This window comes from Phocoena phocoena, chromosome 18, assembly GCF_963924675.1.
Source record: "Phocoena phocoena chromosome 18, mPhoPho1.1, whole genome shotgun sequence".
NCBI classification, from domain to species: Eukaryota; Metazoa; Chordata; class Mammalia; order Artiodactyla; family Phocoenidae; genus Phocoena; species Phocoena phocoena.
In genome coordinates this window covers 5,052,614-5,069,158 of record NC_089236.1, presented here as the reverse complement: position 1 = coordinate 5,069,158, position 16,545 = coordinate 5,052,614, and the positions used below count along the sequence as shown (strand labels likewise).

At 41.3% G+C, this 16,545-nt stretch overlaps 1 protein-coding gene across 1 annotated transcript in view; it reads left to right on the top strand.

The window, feature by feature from the left end:
* The first annotated feature begins 1,494 nt into the window (after window positions 1–1,494).
* LNX2 (ligand of numb-protein X 2) overlaps window positions 1,495–16,545 on the top strand; it is a 41,476-nt gene continuing 26,425 nt past the window's right edge. The window contains exons 1-3 of the mRNA XM_065896148.1: window positions 1,495–1,901; window positions 13,092–13,318; window positions 14,467–14,666. Coding sequence (XP_065752220.1) covers window positions 1,495–1,901; window positions 13,092–13,318; window positions 14,467–14,666 — 834 coding nt within the window. The remainder of the gene's footprint in view (window positions 1,902–13,091; window positions 13,319–14,466; window positions 14,667–16,545) is intronic.

Genomic DNA, 16,545 nt, shown 5'->3' with positions numbered 1-16,545 from the left:
TCTTAACTGTCCTCTCCCCACCTCCCTTATCTCCCTGTTCAGTGTTTGGCACATAGCAGAGACTGTAAATATTCAGAATGGACATAGCTGATGCCTTCGGAGGTGATTTTTTAACCCCTGGTGCTGCAGCAGCAGGAGGTATGGAAACCGTTATGTGAGGGGAGCATTCCTTGCTAGCCCTGCACCAAACTGGAGCAGGCTGCTGTCTTAGAGGAGGTGCGCGCGCACACACACACATACGCACGCACGCACGCACTCTGCTGCTCTGAGTAAGCCAGAAGCAATGGGAGTGTGGAATAATGTGAGCTGGGATGGACATTTATAACATGCCTTATCTGTTTAATTGAATTATAGTGGGTTTCTTTTTTTTTATTGAGAATACTTCTTTTTATTATACAGGTTTCATATACACAATTATTTAGGGAACATTTACAGGCAAGGAGCTCAATTCCAAAACTCCGTTTTCACCCACACACACTGTACTTCACACTCATCTTCGGGGTCAGCCCAACAAGAATAAGACAAAGTTATTGCTTTGTGAACAGACAGCTTCAGTTAAATAAGAGTCTTCCAGAGTGAGAACAGCGCTCAGGATCCTCTTACTCATAATACCCTGATGTACATATGAATAAAGCCTAAAGATGTGTCTTAGGTTACCCTGTCACCTTTAAAAGCTAATATTAAAATTGAATCAGTGGGTTTTTTCTCTTAATGGCATGAAATAGTACTGAAGTTTGTGGAGTTTGCAGAGATGTTATTTATATATGCTGTGCAGATCTATCTTTCTGCAATCTGTATTATAGGGAGAGAATATTCAAATCATACATATATATTTTGAAATCCAGTTTCTCCCAAACAGTGTAGAGCAGAGGTCGTTTTTTTAAGACACTGAGTTATCCTTGAGACTACATTTCAGAGACATAATTTTTGGGATGGCACTATAAATGTGTAACATCAGTCAGAAGCAGGGAACCATGACTGGGTTGGCAAATGCAAATTTATTACATAATATACCTCAAATTGCATTATTAGCATACTACGTAGATTAACTGGCGTTGAAACTACCATTAAGCAGTGAAGTATCGGGGGATTTCAGTCAGTAGAACAGATTGTTTCCTGTGTCACACCACATATTAATATGTCACCTTTGCTTTTAATCCTAAATTCTTTTTTCACCAAGAACTTGGCAAGGTAAGTCATCCTTAGCCAACAAGCAGATTAGTTAATGTCATTTTAATGTTTTTACGACTAATTTATTCCCTGATGTAAATTTTAATTTTTTACTAAAAAAGAAGTCGACGTAGTAATATCATGTTGATTCTTTTAGCCTATGTTGATTGATAGTAATTACTTTTCTGGTTGTTTTGTTTTGTTTTGTCTAGTCTAGAAAAACAGACCTGGGTTTTAGTCAAATACATCACTGTCTTTTAAAGATCAAACCTTTAATGGAAGTCTAATGTATGAAGATACAGAAACTGCTTCCGCTGATTCAAAATGGGAACGACAAACGATGAGATGGTGTCTGTGGAGCAGACCTCTTCCTCCTCCTTCAATCCTCTGTGTTTTGAATGCGGCCAGCAGCACTGGACACGAGAAAACCACTTATACAATTACCAGGATGAAGTGGATGACGACCTGGTCTGCCACATTTGCCTTCAGCCTCTGCTGCAGCCACTAGACACCCCCTGTGGACATACCTTCTGCTGCAAGTGCCTCAGAAACTTCCTGCAAGAGAAGGATTTCTGTCCATTGGACCGGAAGAGACTCCACTTTAAGTTGTGCAAGAAGTCTAGCATTCTAGTTCATAAACTTCTGGACAAATTATTAGTTTTATGTCCGTTCTCTTCAGTGTGCCAAGATGTAGTGCAGCGCTGCGACCTGGAGGCACATCTTAAAAACAGGTGAGAGAGAGGGAGAGAGAAGCGACTCTAGGCTATAAAAAGGTGGCTCAAACAAATAAACCCGATACAAATGCCAAGCCATCAGTAAGTAAACAGACAAATCCTGCACAGGAGATACAACAAACAAGTTGCATGCAACCGTCATTTAATATTATTATTTATCAAAAACATGCATGTAAAAACTACAGTCAGGAGGTACCGTTTTACACTTATCAATATGAGGTGGTTATAGTCACATGGTAGCAGGATATAATGATAGACTCTTTGTGCAAGGCAGTTTCTCAGTTTGTTTCAAAAACTGTAAATGTCAGTATCGTCTTATCTAGCTTATTATCCTAAGGAAATAGTCCAAAAGAAGGGAAAATTGTATGTAAAGATGTTTGCTGCAACATTGTACAGAGTTCAGTAAACTGGGGTCAATCTGATTACTTAACAGTAGGGGAAGGGTTAAAAATACAGTAGTACATCAGTGCATCGGGATATCATGCAGCTGTTAAAAATTATAATATTGTTGCAACATGGAAGTGGGTACAGGCACACCTCGGAGATGTTGCAGGTTCGGTTCCAGACCACCGCAGTAAAGTGAATATCGAATAGCACAATACAGCAGGTCACACGAATTTTTTGGTTTCCCAGTGCATATGAAAGTTCTGTTCACGCTGTACTGTAGTCTAGTAAGGGTGCAATAGCATTAGGTCTAAAAACTTACATACCTTGATTGAAAAATACTTTATTGCTAGGAAATGCTAACCATCATCTGATGGCACACAGGGTTGCCACAAACCTTCAATTTGTAAAAAATGTAGTCTGTGAAGGGCAGTAAAGGGAAGTGCAATAGACTGAGGTCTGCCTGTATCTGTGATTTTATTCGCTAAGATCTTGTAAAATTCTGTGTTCAAGAACTTGACTGAACAAGAACTAGGGGTTGGAAACTTTAAAACATTTAGTGGGGATTTTTGTTCTACTGACAAAAGCTTTTTAAAAGATTGAGTTTTATCGTTTGACTTTGATAAAAGACTTGATCTTTAAAATTGTTTCTACCCTTAAGAAGGGCTAAAATTCATCTCTTTTGGAGATAGAATCACATAAAATGACCAAAATAAATGTATTGATTTCTAAATTGTATACGTCAGCCACTTGTGCAGTGTAAATCGGCAGTAATGTTGATGGCTGTGAAACACAATGCTTAGCACAATGTACTGGACTAAAAACTTAGAAATAAGTACAACTCTGGTACGGAACAGCTTGTCATTATGCTCACACATGAAATCATGCATTGAATCTAAGCTTATCCCCTCACTTTACGAATCAGGAAACTGAGTCACAAAGATTTGGAGATAGGTAATGGCACGGTTAGACTTAAACTTCAGTGTTCCTGCTTAGCGTTCTAACATACCATGCTGACCTTACCCAGGGTGAATCGTGTTCTCTGCTGTTACGTGGTAGTAAAAGTTTCATGTACACGTGAGTATACGTGTTCATTCTGTTCCTAAATATCAGTGTTATAAAGTGAGTGTACTCCTTAGAAATAATTTAGATTTATGAGAAACAATGAGATGTTATTAAAATGTCAGAAACGTGAAGATTTATAGAGAAATTGCTTAAACTTAAGCTGTACTGTCTAAAAACAAGAGCTAAGAAAAACGAGTAGGATAGATGTATAGACTTTTGAAAATGCAAGAGTCTTAGGTTTTTGTGTGTCTTTGGTCAGCAGCAGGCATAGAGTCTGAACACGATAACAGAGACTTCCTGGAGATCGACACCAAACTCTTGAATCTACTGTCTGGGTCAGGCCTAGCTGTGGCTGAGGTTGAAGAAGATTTTAGGCTTTTCCTATTTCTTTCAGTAGAACTAGTCTTTTTCAGAGATAAGTTTCTTTTGTGACTCTTTTATGAACATCGGCTTTGGGGTATTACAGGAACTGAACAAAGTCTCAATTCAGTTAAGTATTTTGATAGCAGTGAGATAAAAATTACACAATTATTTTAGGAACATTTACTTAACTAAAATGCATATAAGAACTTAATATGTAGTCGAAGTATCAGTAGTATTTTCTATCAAGCTGTTTATGTTGACATAAAAACGTGGGAATTGCAGACTATCCTTATAGTTTGATAAAAGCTAAGCAGTTATGTCCAGTTGAAAGTTCTATTTTCCAAGTGTGCTTGTTAATATTTGAGCTACTAATTTAATCATTTCCACAGTGTCTTAGGCCTGTGCTGTGAAAGATACATTGAAAAAGGGGAATGATTTGAAAAGGTGAGGTGACTTGCTTGATGTATGCAGCTAAGAGTGACTATTGATTATAAAAATTAGAAAGTTGACACTCATCTAACGTTTGTTCAATTAAATTGTTAATCTGTGTCCTGGTTATCTATTGCTGAGAAACCAACCACTCCAAATATAGTGACATAAAACAGTGAGTGCTTGGTTCTGCTCATGGATTCTGTGAGTCAGGGATTCAGACAGGGCACAGCAGGGATGGCTCGACTCTGTTCTGTCCAATCTGGGCCACAGCTGGGGAGAACAAAAGCCCAGGACTGTAGCAATTGCAACTGAAGAATTTACTTCCAAGACCGGCAGCTTCATTCACATGTCTGGCACCTTGATGGAGGTCCACTAGAGGCATGGGCTCAGCCGGGACTTGTCCACGGGAGAGCCTGTGGGTGGCCTCTCCAGCACAGTGGCCTCAGGGTATTTTAAGTTCTTACATGGGTTCCAGTAAATAAGGCAAGAAGCTGCATGGCCTTGTATGCTCTAGCCTTAAAGTCACATAGCATCCCTTATGCTGTAGTCACATAACTGCCCAGATTCAAGGGGAGGGGAACTAAGCTTCACTTTGTGGAAAGAGGACAAAAAAATTTGTAGCCAGGTAAAAGCAACACAAATTAGCAATAAGAGTGATGTCATGAGACACAGAATTACGATTACTTTAATTATTAATAGAAATACAGCATTAGGAATAGTTTGTTAAATCTGGTGATTTTGAGTTTAAATTACCTTCCCTATTTGAACTTAAGAAATCTGCTTCAGTATGAGAACAGCTAACATTTTCTCCTATGGCTAAAAGTAAAACATTTATGAAAGATGACTGTGTTTTAAAATAAAATGACTAGTTATTAACTGATTATATATTAGGAAAACCATGAAGAATTTTAAAAGATGTGGGAAAGTGCTCATCTTTGAAAGGAGAACTAAAGCCCTTAAGAAATATTCTATATATTGTATGACGCCTAGAACATGGTAGTAATTGCTTTCAGAAATTTTGCCAAGCAGCATCAACTATAAAGCATTCCTCCTACCTCTCTACCCCTCGTCCCTGCCTCATCCTCAGCAATCTAGCATCTTATGCTAATTGTAAATGATAATATTGGGGTGTTTTGTTTTTTTTGTCGTTGTTAAATTGAGCATTTGTGCCCTGGTTTATGGCAAAATTCAGAACCATTTTTCTTTTCCTCTTAAAACTTAGAGTTTAACAGTATTCTAAAAAGTCTGTACAATATAGAGAAAGCCTTTAAAAAAGTCTTTTTGTATGCTGAGAGCTTTCCTAGTTCATCAAATGGTTTTGAAGCCTTTAAGGGTCAGGGTAGGCTGAGACAAGATCGCTCTTTCAGATTCACACTTTAACTTGGAGAGAAGTTTGTGTTTGACACATTCTCACCAGCGTTTTTTTCTCCTATATAATGTAAAAAGCAGATATATGTTGTAAATCATGTATCCGGTAAGAGTCTAGTATCCAGAATATGTAAAGAATTCCTACAACTCAACAAAAAGTCAAGTAATCCAGTTTAGGTGGTCAAAGGATTTGGATAGCTATTTCTCCAAAGAAGATATTTAAATGGCCCGTAAGCACATGAACAAATGCTTAACGTCATTAGTCCATTTTTAAAATGGAGCGTTTGTCTTTTTGTAAGTTGTAAGCAGTCTCTATATATTCTGGCCCTTATTAACTATATGATTTGCAAATATTTTTTCTTGTTCTATCAGTTGTCTTTTCATTTTCCTGTGCCCTTTGAAGGACAAACAAGTTTAATTTTTATGAAGTCCATTTTATCTATTTTATTCTTTGCTTGTGCTTTTGGTGTCATAGCTAAAAAACCACTGCCTAATCCAAGGTCATGAAGCTTTACACCTATGTTTCCTTCTAAGACCTTTATGCTTTTAGCGCTTACATTTGGGTCTTTGATCCATTTTGAATTAATTGTTATTGGAGAACATGTGTGCGATTTAATACTTTAAATTTTATTGAGGCTTTAAAAAATATTAATTAATTAATGATTTTGGCCAGACCAGGGATGGAACCCGGGCCCCCTGCAGTGGAAGCACAGAGTCCTCACCACTGGACCGCCAGGGAAGTCACTACTGAGGCTTTTTTTTAATGGCCTAGCGCACAGTCTATCTTGGAAAATACTCCATTTTGTACACAAGAAGAATGTGTGTTCTGCTATTGATGGGTGGGATGTTCTATAGATTTCTGTTATGTCTAGTTGATTTATAATACTGTTAAAAGTCTCTTTTCTTGTCCTTATGTCTAGTTGTTCCATCCATTATTGAAAGTGGGATATTGAAGGCTTAGACTATTAGTTTTTTTTTGTTTGTTTTTTGTTTTGCGGTACGCGGGCCTCTCACTGTTGTGGCCTCTCCCGTTGCGGAGCACAGGCTCAGGACGCGCAGGCTCAGCGGCCATGGCTCACGGGCCCAGCCGCTCCGCAGCATGTGGGATCTTCCCAGACCGGGGCACGAACCCGCGTCCCCTGCATCGGCAGGCGGCCTCTCAATCACTGCGCCACCAGGGAAGCCCAGACTATTAGTTTTGAATTGTCTATTCTTCCTCTAATTCTGTCATTTTTGGCTTCATGTACTTTGAAGGCCTACTGTTAATTGTGTTTGTAATTGTTATAGTTTTGTGGTAAAGCAAACCTTTTCGTTTTGGTAGAATGTTCTTTGTCACTAGAAACAATTTTTGTCTTAAAGTCTATTTGTCTGAAATTAGTATACCCATTCAGCTCTCTTTATGTTAATGTTTGCATAGTATATCTTTTTCCTCTCCTTTTAATTTTGACCTATTGGTGTCTTTGAAATGTGTCTCTTGTAGACAACATATAGGTGGATCCTGTTTGTCTTTTTCATCCATTCTGCCAATCACTGGCTTTTGATTGGAGTGTTTAATTCATTTATAGTTGATGTAATTACTGATAAGGTAGAATTTATGTCTGCCATTTTGTTGTTTCCATATGTCATTTCTTTTTTGTTTCTCTAAAGGTTAATCCATTTCTTCCCCCCTTTTTTTTTGTTAAATAGATATTTTTTTGTTAAATAGGTATTTTCAAGTATGCCATTTTAATTCCTTTGTCATTTCTGTTCATATCAATTTTTTGAATTATTTTCTTAGTAGTTGCCTTGGGGATTGCAATTAACATATTAATTTTCAGCAGTCTAGTTCAGATTAATACTGACTTGATTTCACCAGTACACACAAAATTAGCTCATATATACCTTCATTCCTTTCCACATCCTTTATGCTGTTATTGTTAGACAAATTACATCTTTACGCATTACATGCCCATCTAAACAGAATTATAATTATTGCTTTGCACAGAGTTGTCTTTTAAACCAAATAGGACCAAAAAGGAGTTATAAACCACAAAGCACTTTAATGCTGTTTTACATTTATCTATGTAGTTACCTTTACCAGCGGTCTTTATTTCTTAATGTGGATTTGAGTTACTGTCTAAGGTCCTTTCTATCAACCTAAAGGATTTCTTTTAGTATTTTCTTATAGGGCAAGTCTGCTAGCAACAGGCTCTTTGTTTTCATTTATCTGGGAATGTCGTGATTTCTCCTGTTTTTGAAGGATAGACTTCTTGGTTGACAGTCTTTTTTCAGCACTCTGAGTATGTGCTGTCCACAGCTTCCTGTTCTCCATAGCTTATGAAGAGAAGTCAGGTGGCAGCCTTACTGAGGGTCACTTCTTTGTGATGAGATACTTCACTCTTGCTGTTTTCAGCATTCTTCAAACTTGAAAAGATTTTGGTCAATATGTCTTCAAAAATTCTTCCTGCCCTAATGTCTCTCCTTATGGGACTCCCATTCTGCATATGTTAATACTCTTTGATGGTTTCTCACAGGACCTAGAGGCTTTATCCTTTCTGTTCATTCTTTTTCTTTCTATTCCTCAGACTGGATAATCTCAGTTGACCTACCTTTAAGTTCACTGATTCTTTTACCTGTTCAAATCTCCTGTGAATTCTTCTAGTGAATTCTTCATTTCATTTATTGTACTTAGAATAAATGCACTTATTGTACTTATGTTTAAATCCAGAATGTTTCTTCGGCTCTTTAATATAACTTGTATTTCTTTATTGGTATTTTTATTTGTTGAGATATCATTCTCATATTTTCCTTTAGTTATTTAGACGTGGAGTCCCTCTGTTCTTTGAACATATTTATAATACTCGATTTAAGTCATTGTCTTGTAAGGCCAATGTCTGGGCTTCCTTAGGGACAGTTTCTGTTAACTCCTTTTTTTCCCATGTATGGGCCATACTTACTTATTTCTTTGCACGTCTCTTAATTTTGTATTGAACACTGGACATTTTAAATAATATAATGTGGCAACTCTGGAAATCAGATTCTTCTTTCTCTTCAGGATTTATTATTGATGTTTGTTACTGTTTGCTTAGTGAGTTTTCTAATCAGCTAATGATTGAACAGAGAACTTCTTAAATGCCTGTAACCGATGCATCTCCCACTCTCCCCAGGGGGCTCTGTGCGCACAGTGGGGCACACCTTCAGCACTCAGGCAGTTGACACTCCTGCTTAGCCTTCATCTCCTGCTTTCACGTAGCTTCAGTGTTAGCCAGAAGTGAGAGCTTAGGGCCTTCTCAGCTCTTTCCTGTACATGCACATAGCCCTGGACATTTCATTCCCTAGCTTTTCCTTTTAAACTTTTTGATTAGCCTTTTGTTTGTCTACCTCAGGCAGCCACAGTCTTACACAATTGCCTTCCCCCGCCACCCCAACAAATGCCTTTGCACTGAGTAAGCCCCAAGTCAGGTCAGATAAAGACAGCCTTGCGAGTGAGGTCTTCCAGGGAACCAACAGGTCACTTAATGACAATTCTCTACAAATGGGGCTTTGCAGGTGCTCCAGTCTGCTCCTCCAGTGGCTGCCGGACTCCTGATTCCACTGTGATTGTGGGCCATGGCTGTCCCAGGCTACTGGGGGAGGTGGGGATGGGAATAGGGCACGTTCAAATGCTACAGAGCTCACTGTTCGTAAAGACGCAGCCATTTTTCTTAAATAAATGCACTCCAGATTGCTACAGAACCTTGGCTTATTTCCAGAGCTCAGAAATTTTTCTGACAGTTTTTGCCAATGTTCGCGTTGCTTTGTGGAAGAGAGGCTTTTCAGATACCCTTAATCTAACATTTTCACTGATGTCACTTAAAGTGGTGTTTGCATGTTGTAATCCGTAACTCTTATCATTTTTCTTGGTTCTAAGATGCTCACGCTCTTTGAGTTGCATTAAGTACCTGGCATTCTGTTGGCACTTATCATGCCCCATTTGATTTTACCTCTACTATTACTGCTGCCACCACCACCACTAACCCTAGTACTGCTACCAGTAATACAGTATGCTCTGTTACACTGTGTGTTTCCTAATGTGAATCATCGTTATTCAGGGAATGATGCCACCATGCCATAAATCAAGCTAGTTCATATGTGGTTTTCCTCCATAAGGAGAGCCAGAATAGTGGAATAAAATTATAACCTTCAGCAGGAAAGGAAAAGTCCCTCAGTTTGGCTGTAGGTGCTGCAAGAGCCTTTGGGCTTTATTTAGGAAAAATGTAAAGACACACCTGCATGTAGAGGAGCCTGCCTGGGGGGCACAGCCCTCAGCCTGTGGCAGGTCACACTGCCTCCAGTGCCCTTGTTAAGGGCAGCCCACTGTCTCAGGGCTCCACTTCCACCTGCATCGTCTGAGCCCATGCCTACCTTGATGTCATTCAGTGGTGCAGGCACTTCTTTTCTGTTGTTTTTAATCATGTGTAATAGCCTCCAAACTAGCCTCCTGCTACACTCAGTTACCTGCTGGAATGATCCCAGTTATATCCCCCTATGCCAATTGCGGTTTGTGTTGTTATTGTTAAATACTCCATTTAAAAAGATGCACAGGGCTTCCCTGGTGGCGCAGTGGTTGAGAGTCCACCTGCCGATGCAGGGGACACGGGTTCGTGCCCCGGTCCGGGAAGATCCCACATGTCGCGGGGCGGCTGGGCTTGTGAGCCGTGGACGCTGAGCCTGCGCATCCGGAGCCTGTGCTCCGCAACGGGAGAGGCCACAACAGTGAGAGGCCCGCGTACCGCAAAAAAAGAAAGAAAAAAAGAAGATGCACAGGTTTTTGTTGCTGTTGGTGATTTCCGTTTGTGTTTCCATGATCACCAAAGCCTTTCTCACTCTAACATTCTATGACTGTTTCTAGGTACAAGTTTGTAGAACAAATTCAATTTATGTTTTCTTAAGGCCTGGGAAAAGAACCCCATACGTTTAGTATGATCCAGTGTAAAGAGCAGGCACCTTTAAATCAGATCTGAGTTTGCTTGAATTCTGGCTCCATAACTTAACAGCTATGTGATGCTGGCTTAGTGAGTTAAGTTTCCCATTTGTAAAATGGGGATGATAGAGCAGTTTTGAGGATTCAGTGAAATACTGTACATAAAGTCTACACAGTGACTGGCCCTCATTAGACACCCAGCAAATTCTGGTTTCTTCCTTTCTCTTTCAGTTCCAAATGTTTACAAATCTGAGGGATGCTGGCTGTGGGCTGTCTGTGGTCAGGGGCTTTTCTCTGTCCAAGCCTGCTCTGATCTACTCATTCCCTATTCACCTTTTGTTTAAAAATTAGTTTTATTGACATATATTTTACCTACTGTAAACTTCACCTATTTTTAAAGTATACAATTCAGTGGTTTTTAGTATATTCACAGAATTGTGTAACCATCATCATAATCTAACTTTTAGAACACGTCAACACCCCAAAAAGAAGCCCTGTACCCATTAGCAGCCATTCTCCATCCCCAGATGCCCCGGTGTTGAATGGTCTATCTATCCCGGTCCTCTTTCCACCTAAGCTCTGTAAGTTTTGGTGTGCAGTTTCATGGAATGCATGTTATTTTGTTAACAGAACTGCTTGTGTTATAGTCTGGGCTTTTGCCCTCATCACTGAAAGTGTTCTTTCTAAGGTCACCATGACCTTTTAATTTCCAAATCAAACCAGTGCTTTGGCCCTTATCTTATTTGCCCCCTTTATGGCATTTGCACAGTTGGCCGCTTTTTCTTTGTTGACACTCTTGTCTGGTTGTTCTGTCTCAATCTACTCAGCTGCTCCATCGTGTTTAAACACGGGTGTTCCCGAAGGTTCCCTCTGTAACCTTCCTCTATTGCCGGGTAGGATCATTCTTCCATATTTTTACATAGTATCATTTTTAATATCTTTAATTCCTGTTAACGATTTGCTGCCCTACTGGGAACTTAAGTATACCTGTTTCTTCACCTCTCTAACAATCTTAAGTTTTGCTTTTTAAATTTGTTTTTCCATGTTTAATAACTATATCTTAGCCTTTACGGTTATTTAGTTTGTAGGATTTTTTTAGTTGCTTGTTATGCTCATTCCCAGGTGTTCACATCGTTTGTATTTCCTCTTCAGTTCCTGTTCCTAGTCCTTCTATTCCATTAAAGACTAGCCATTGGCCGTGCAGATATTTGTGTATGATACATATTTTGAGAACTAAATCATTACCTGTCTTCTTAATCGAAAGTAATTTTTCTGATTCAGTTTTTAGTGTCAATTTTTTGTTGAATAAAATATTTTAAAATGCATTTCTAATTAAATATGCTTACTTGACAAAAGTAATTTTTTCAGAGACATCATTTTCAAACATATTTGCCAGGCCCTTGCAGAAACACTCCCTGGAAGAAAATAAGTGGACCCCCTTCTTAGCAAGGTGAAGAGAAAGCATGTCCGGAGAGAGTGTTGAATAAAGAAATTTCATAATGATCCTTTTCAAGAACTTGAAATCCAGGACCTAAAATAAATCTCCAGTTCATGAGGGAAATTTTATTACTCTTATCATTGAGGAATAGCTTTCAATTTTAATTGAATTCTGTCCTTAATTTTGATTGAAATTTTAGATTTTTAAGAATACTGTTATTGAATGAAGGTCTGCAGCCCTAGCCACAAGACTGTCGCCGATCCTGCCCACCCTTTCCTAAACTTCTTACCCCAGCAGGAGTAGGTGGGGTCTGTAGAGCTGTGTCGGGGTCTAGGCACGTGGGCCTGGCTCCTGTACAAATCCCCGGTTCTTCCACCCGGTCCTCCAACTGGGCATTATTCGTTACTTTGTCCAGTCAGGGTGTCAGGTGGAAAGAACTGGCACCTTGCAGCACTGCTAACATCTGTGTATAAAGACTTTCTTTAAATGTTTAAACAAACATATATCTGCCCCTTTGTTGGCCTAAGTAAGTAAAAACAAGCAAGTTAACAGCCCTTATTTCTTGGTGCTTATGTAAGTTTCCCCAGTACTTAGAAATATATTCTTCAAGTTTCATAGCATATCTGTAATTCCACTGTTGCAATTCTGTTTTTACAAACCAGGAGATATGTTTTCCTCTCCTCCCGTGCCTGTCATAAATTTGAGCCTTTGCTGTGCCTTCCTGCAAGTGGTAAAGCTTCAGATGTATTTCCACCCACTAACAGGTGATGTGCAGTGTTGGGTGTGAGAGCGGAGAGGCACCAGGGTGCTCAGGGTCTAAGGCAGGACGCAGGGGGCTTGTGGAGGAAGGTGCTGGTTTCCACTCCTGTGGTCCAGCCGTTTAACCTGTAAAAAGGGGCTCTGAAATCAGGACCTCAGGATGATTCCTACAGTGCAGGGAGAACTGGACTGGTGTGCCACACTGTGTGTGTTATTTCTGGTACTGATAGATTCCCGAGTACACGTTTGTGCAAATGCCTTGTTTTAAATTTGCTCTGTGGAGCGGTAAGAACTTCGTTTGAGTGGAAATGCTTGTGGGTACTTCCAGGTGCTTTTTGCGTAGAAGCCGTTGCCAGTGTTTCGTTGTGGTACAAACTGTTAATCACTTTTTTTTCCTTTCACGTCATCTGGAAACCACCTGACGCTCTCTTTCTAGATGCCCTGGAGCTTCTCATCAGAGAGTTGCCCTGGAGAGACGGAAAACTAGTAAAGCTCAGACGGAGATCGAGAATGAAAATGGAACCACGGTCATAGATCTTCCAGCTACTTTATCACCCGAAGCGGACTGTTCAGGGCCGACCCTGACATCGGCGTCCCTTCCCGCCTGGACGGAGGAGCCTGGCCTGGACAACCCCGCCTTCGAGGAGAGCCCTACCGGGGACAGTACGTGTCGGCCGCCTGTGTTCCTCGCCTCTTCTAAAACCGGGCGTTGCCTTCCTCCCCACCACTCCCTGCTGCTCTCCCAACATGCGTTTTCTTTCCTCTTTAAAAAATTAATTTTGAGATATAGTCCACATAGTACATAACTCACCCTTTAAAGTGCACAAGTCTGACAGTTTGCAGTTTAGAAGCAGAGCTCGGAACTTACTCTGAGGAAGGTGACCCTTCCCTCCTCTTCTGTTTAGTCCATGATTCACTGGTTGTTAACCTACTTCTTACTGGGTGTTTGTGCAAACGCTTGTTGCTTCTTGACTAAGAAAACAACAACATCAAGAGCAACAAAAATAATACCGCAAATTAAGCGCTCCCTGTGTCACGCGTGTGCCAGACCCTTCCCATTCGTTAGCTGAGTAAATGCCGCTGACGGTGCTGGGAGCTGGTTTGTGACAGGAGAGGCCTGAATCTTGAGACGAATTGGTCGGCTCGTGCCGCCGGGGAAGGGCTGGGTGTATATCTGACCCCACGGCCATGCCTGTGACTATTGCTCTGCTCTGGTGGCCGCCACGAATCTGACTGTACAGCCACTAGGAGTGAACAGAAGGCCTGTAGTCATGGATCTTGGGCACGTCTTGATGGTTGGCTCTAGGTATTTATTTTTAAATATACTTTTCTTGAACAAATTCCAAATCTTACTACAAATTCAAATTTTCCCTGCCCCAGCCATAACCCTTTTCCAAGAGCCACCCCTTCTTAGAGCCTTTGGGACTCCTCTCTCACCCCGTGGTGATCACATACCACAGAGTCGTCTTTATGTTTCTTTGCATTGTTTACACGTGTTCTGCCGACCAAACCGTCTCTGTCAGTTAGGTCGAGATGACGTTCTCTTACTATTACTCCATCAGATCACTGCCACCCCTCGTGATCTGAGACGTAGTAGCCATTTGTGATAATTCGCTGATCACCTTTGGGACAAGAAATGTTTAGATAATCTTAACAGATACTTTTTGTCCTTCTGCTTTCCTTATCCAGCGGTATTGCATAGTTCTTTACCATCTACTAATGTAAGATGACTTATTTACCTGAAGATGATAACCAAAATATAAAATGTTTCTCTTTCCATCTATTTCTCTCTCTCATTTCTAACTTGGCAGCCACACAGCAGCCACTTAGTTTACCAGAAGGCGAAATCACCACAATTGAAATTCACCGGTCTAATCCTTATATTCAGCTAGGAATTAGCATTGTGGGTGGCAATGAAACGCCACTGATTAACATTGTTATCCAGGAAGTCTACCGGGATGGGATAATCGCCAGAGATGGGAGACTTCTTGCTGGAGACCAGATTCTTCAGGTATCCGTTTTAATTACTGTGTTAACTTGCGCTCTTTTGTTCTTATTCATAAGTTTAAAACAGAACATTGTGGGCTTCCCTGGTGGCGCAGTGGTTGGGAGTCCGCCTGCCGATGCAGGGGACATGGGTTCGTGCCCCGGTCTGGGAAGATCCCACATGCCGCGGAGCAGCTGGGCCCGTGAGCCATGGCCACTGGGCCTGCGCATCCGGAGCCTGTGCTCCGCAATGGGAGAGGCCACAACAGTGAGAGGCCCGCGTACTGCAAAAAAAAAACAAAAACAAAAAAACAGAACATTGTGGTACTGTGGAACTTGAGTTGTATGTAGGTTAGTTTTACTGCTATTACATGCAAAACAAGTCAGAATTTATCTGTAATTTCTCCTGTTTCCCCACATGCATGGAATGCAGATTTTCTCCCTACTTTATTTCCAGTCCCGCATGTGGCTGTGCTTGCAGTGCTTGGGCTCTTGGGGCCAGCTGGGCTCTTCCCGGCTTGGTCTGCAGGGCTGGCTGGTTCAGAGCCGTCCCACCCATGCTGACATCCTCTGATCCCAGGTCCAGTGTTCTCATCCACCCATCACCTGCATTGTCTAGTTTACCTTCCTCTACTACACTGATTACTACCATGGGATTTAAGCTGGAATTCAGAAACCATACCTGTCTCCTTGGCTCCCTAGTGTGCACTCCACTCGTTAACCCTTGGTGCTACCTTCACCTTCTCTGTCAGAAGATGATATTTAAGAAAAAATAGCTATTCCCCGAAAAGAACTAGCTTGGGACAAGGTGGTGTTTTCTTAGAGGGCACACGGGGCTGAGGGGAGGAGGGGAGGATTCTTCTGTATGGGACTGGACTTCTGTGGCTACTGGCCTGGGTATTTGAGTCATACAAGTGTAGATGACAGTTGAAGCTAAAACAAATAGTAACCTCCAGAAGGAGAGAGAAGAAATACCCACAAGGAAAACCATCTTCTAGGAACCCAAGCTCCAGGACTCCTCCCTCCCTCGTTGTTTGGTCCTCACCATGATGTGTTGACACCCACCCCTCACTCCCCCTTTCCCTGCTCCCTCTTCAGTCCAGGCCCCCACTGCTGTGTCTAACTCTGTACACACGCCACCAGACGTCCCTGCCGCCCAGCTCTCCACTCTTCAATCCGACAAAATCACTGCCAGCTTAATACATCTGTAATTCTGCTTTCCTTGGGAAAGTGTGACTAGAGCGTCACACCCAGACTGATTCATATTCACGGTCCTCTGTGGTCCCTTGCACAGCCTGTCATCTTCATCTTAACCCTTCCTTTTTGCTTCACGTGTAGCAGCTGTAATGTTCTAGGCACTGTACTAGCCACTGAGAATGCAACTAAGAGCAAGGTACTCCCCCAGTCCTCGTGGAATTTATAATCCAGTGGAAAAGCCAGACATGGCAGTCTTCTTGCTGCCACCTCACTCCCGATTCCAGGCTGTCCCACCGTGCTGGCTTGTCCCCCTTCATCCGTAAGAGCTTTGCTCAGCCCTTCTCGCCCGTTCTGACCTCTCCTTACTTGAATTACTGACAACGTTCACTGCTTTACTCTTCAGCTCTTGGCGTATAATCACGGTGAACTATTCAAATGGGCTTGGCTTTCTACGGTGATTGCAGCCACCCTAACAGTACCAGTTATGATACAGATTTCTCATAGTGCTGTGCATGTCATAAGCACAGGAAATACTTGCTGAATCAGTAGAAGAGTGGACTTGGATATAACATCCTGTCGGGAATAGCCATCTCCTTTATTAAAACAAAACTTGGACCCTCTAGGAATTTTTCCACTCCCACTTGTACGCTGCCCCTCACGGTGTGTTATTCCCACTTTAACACACTCGGGCCCCAAACCCTTCCTTC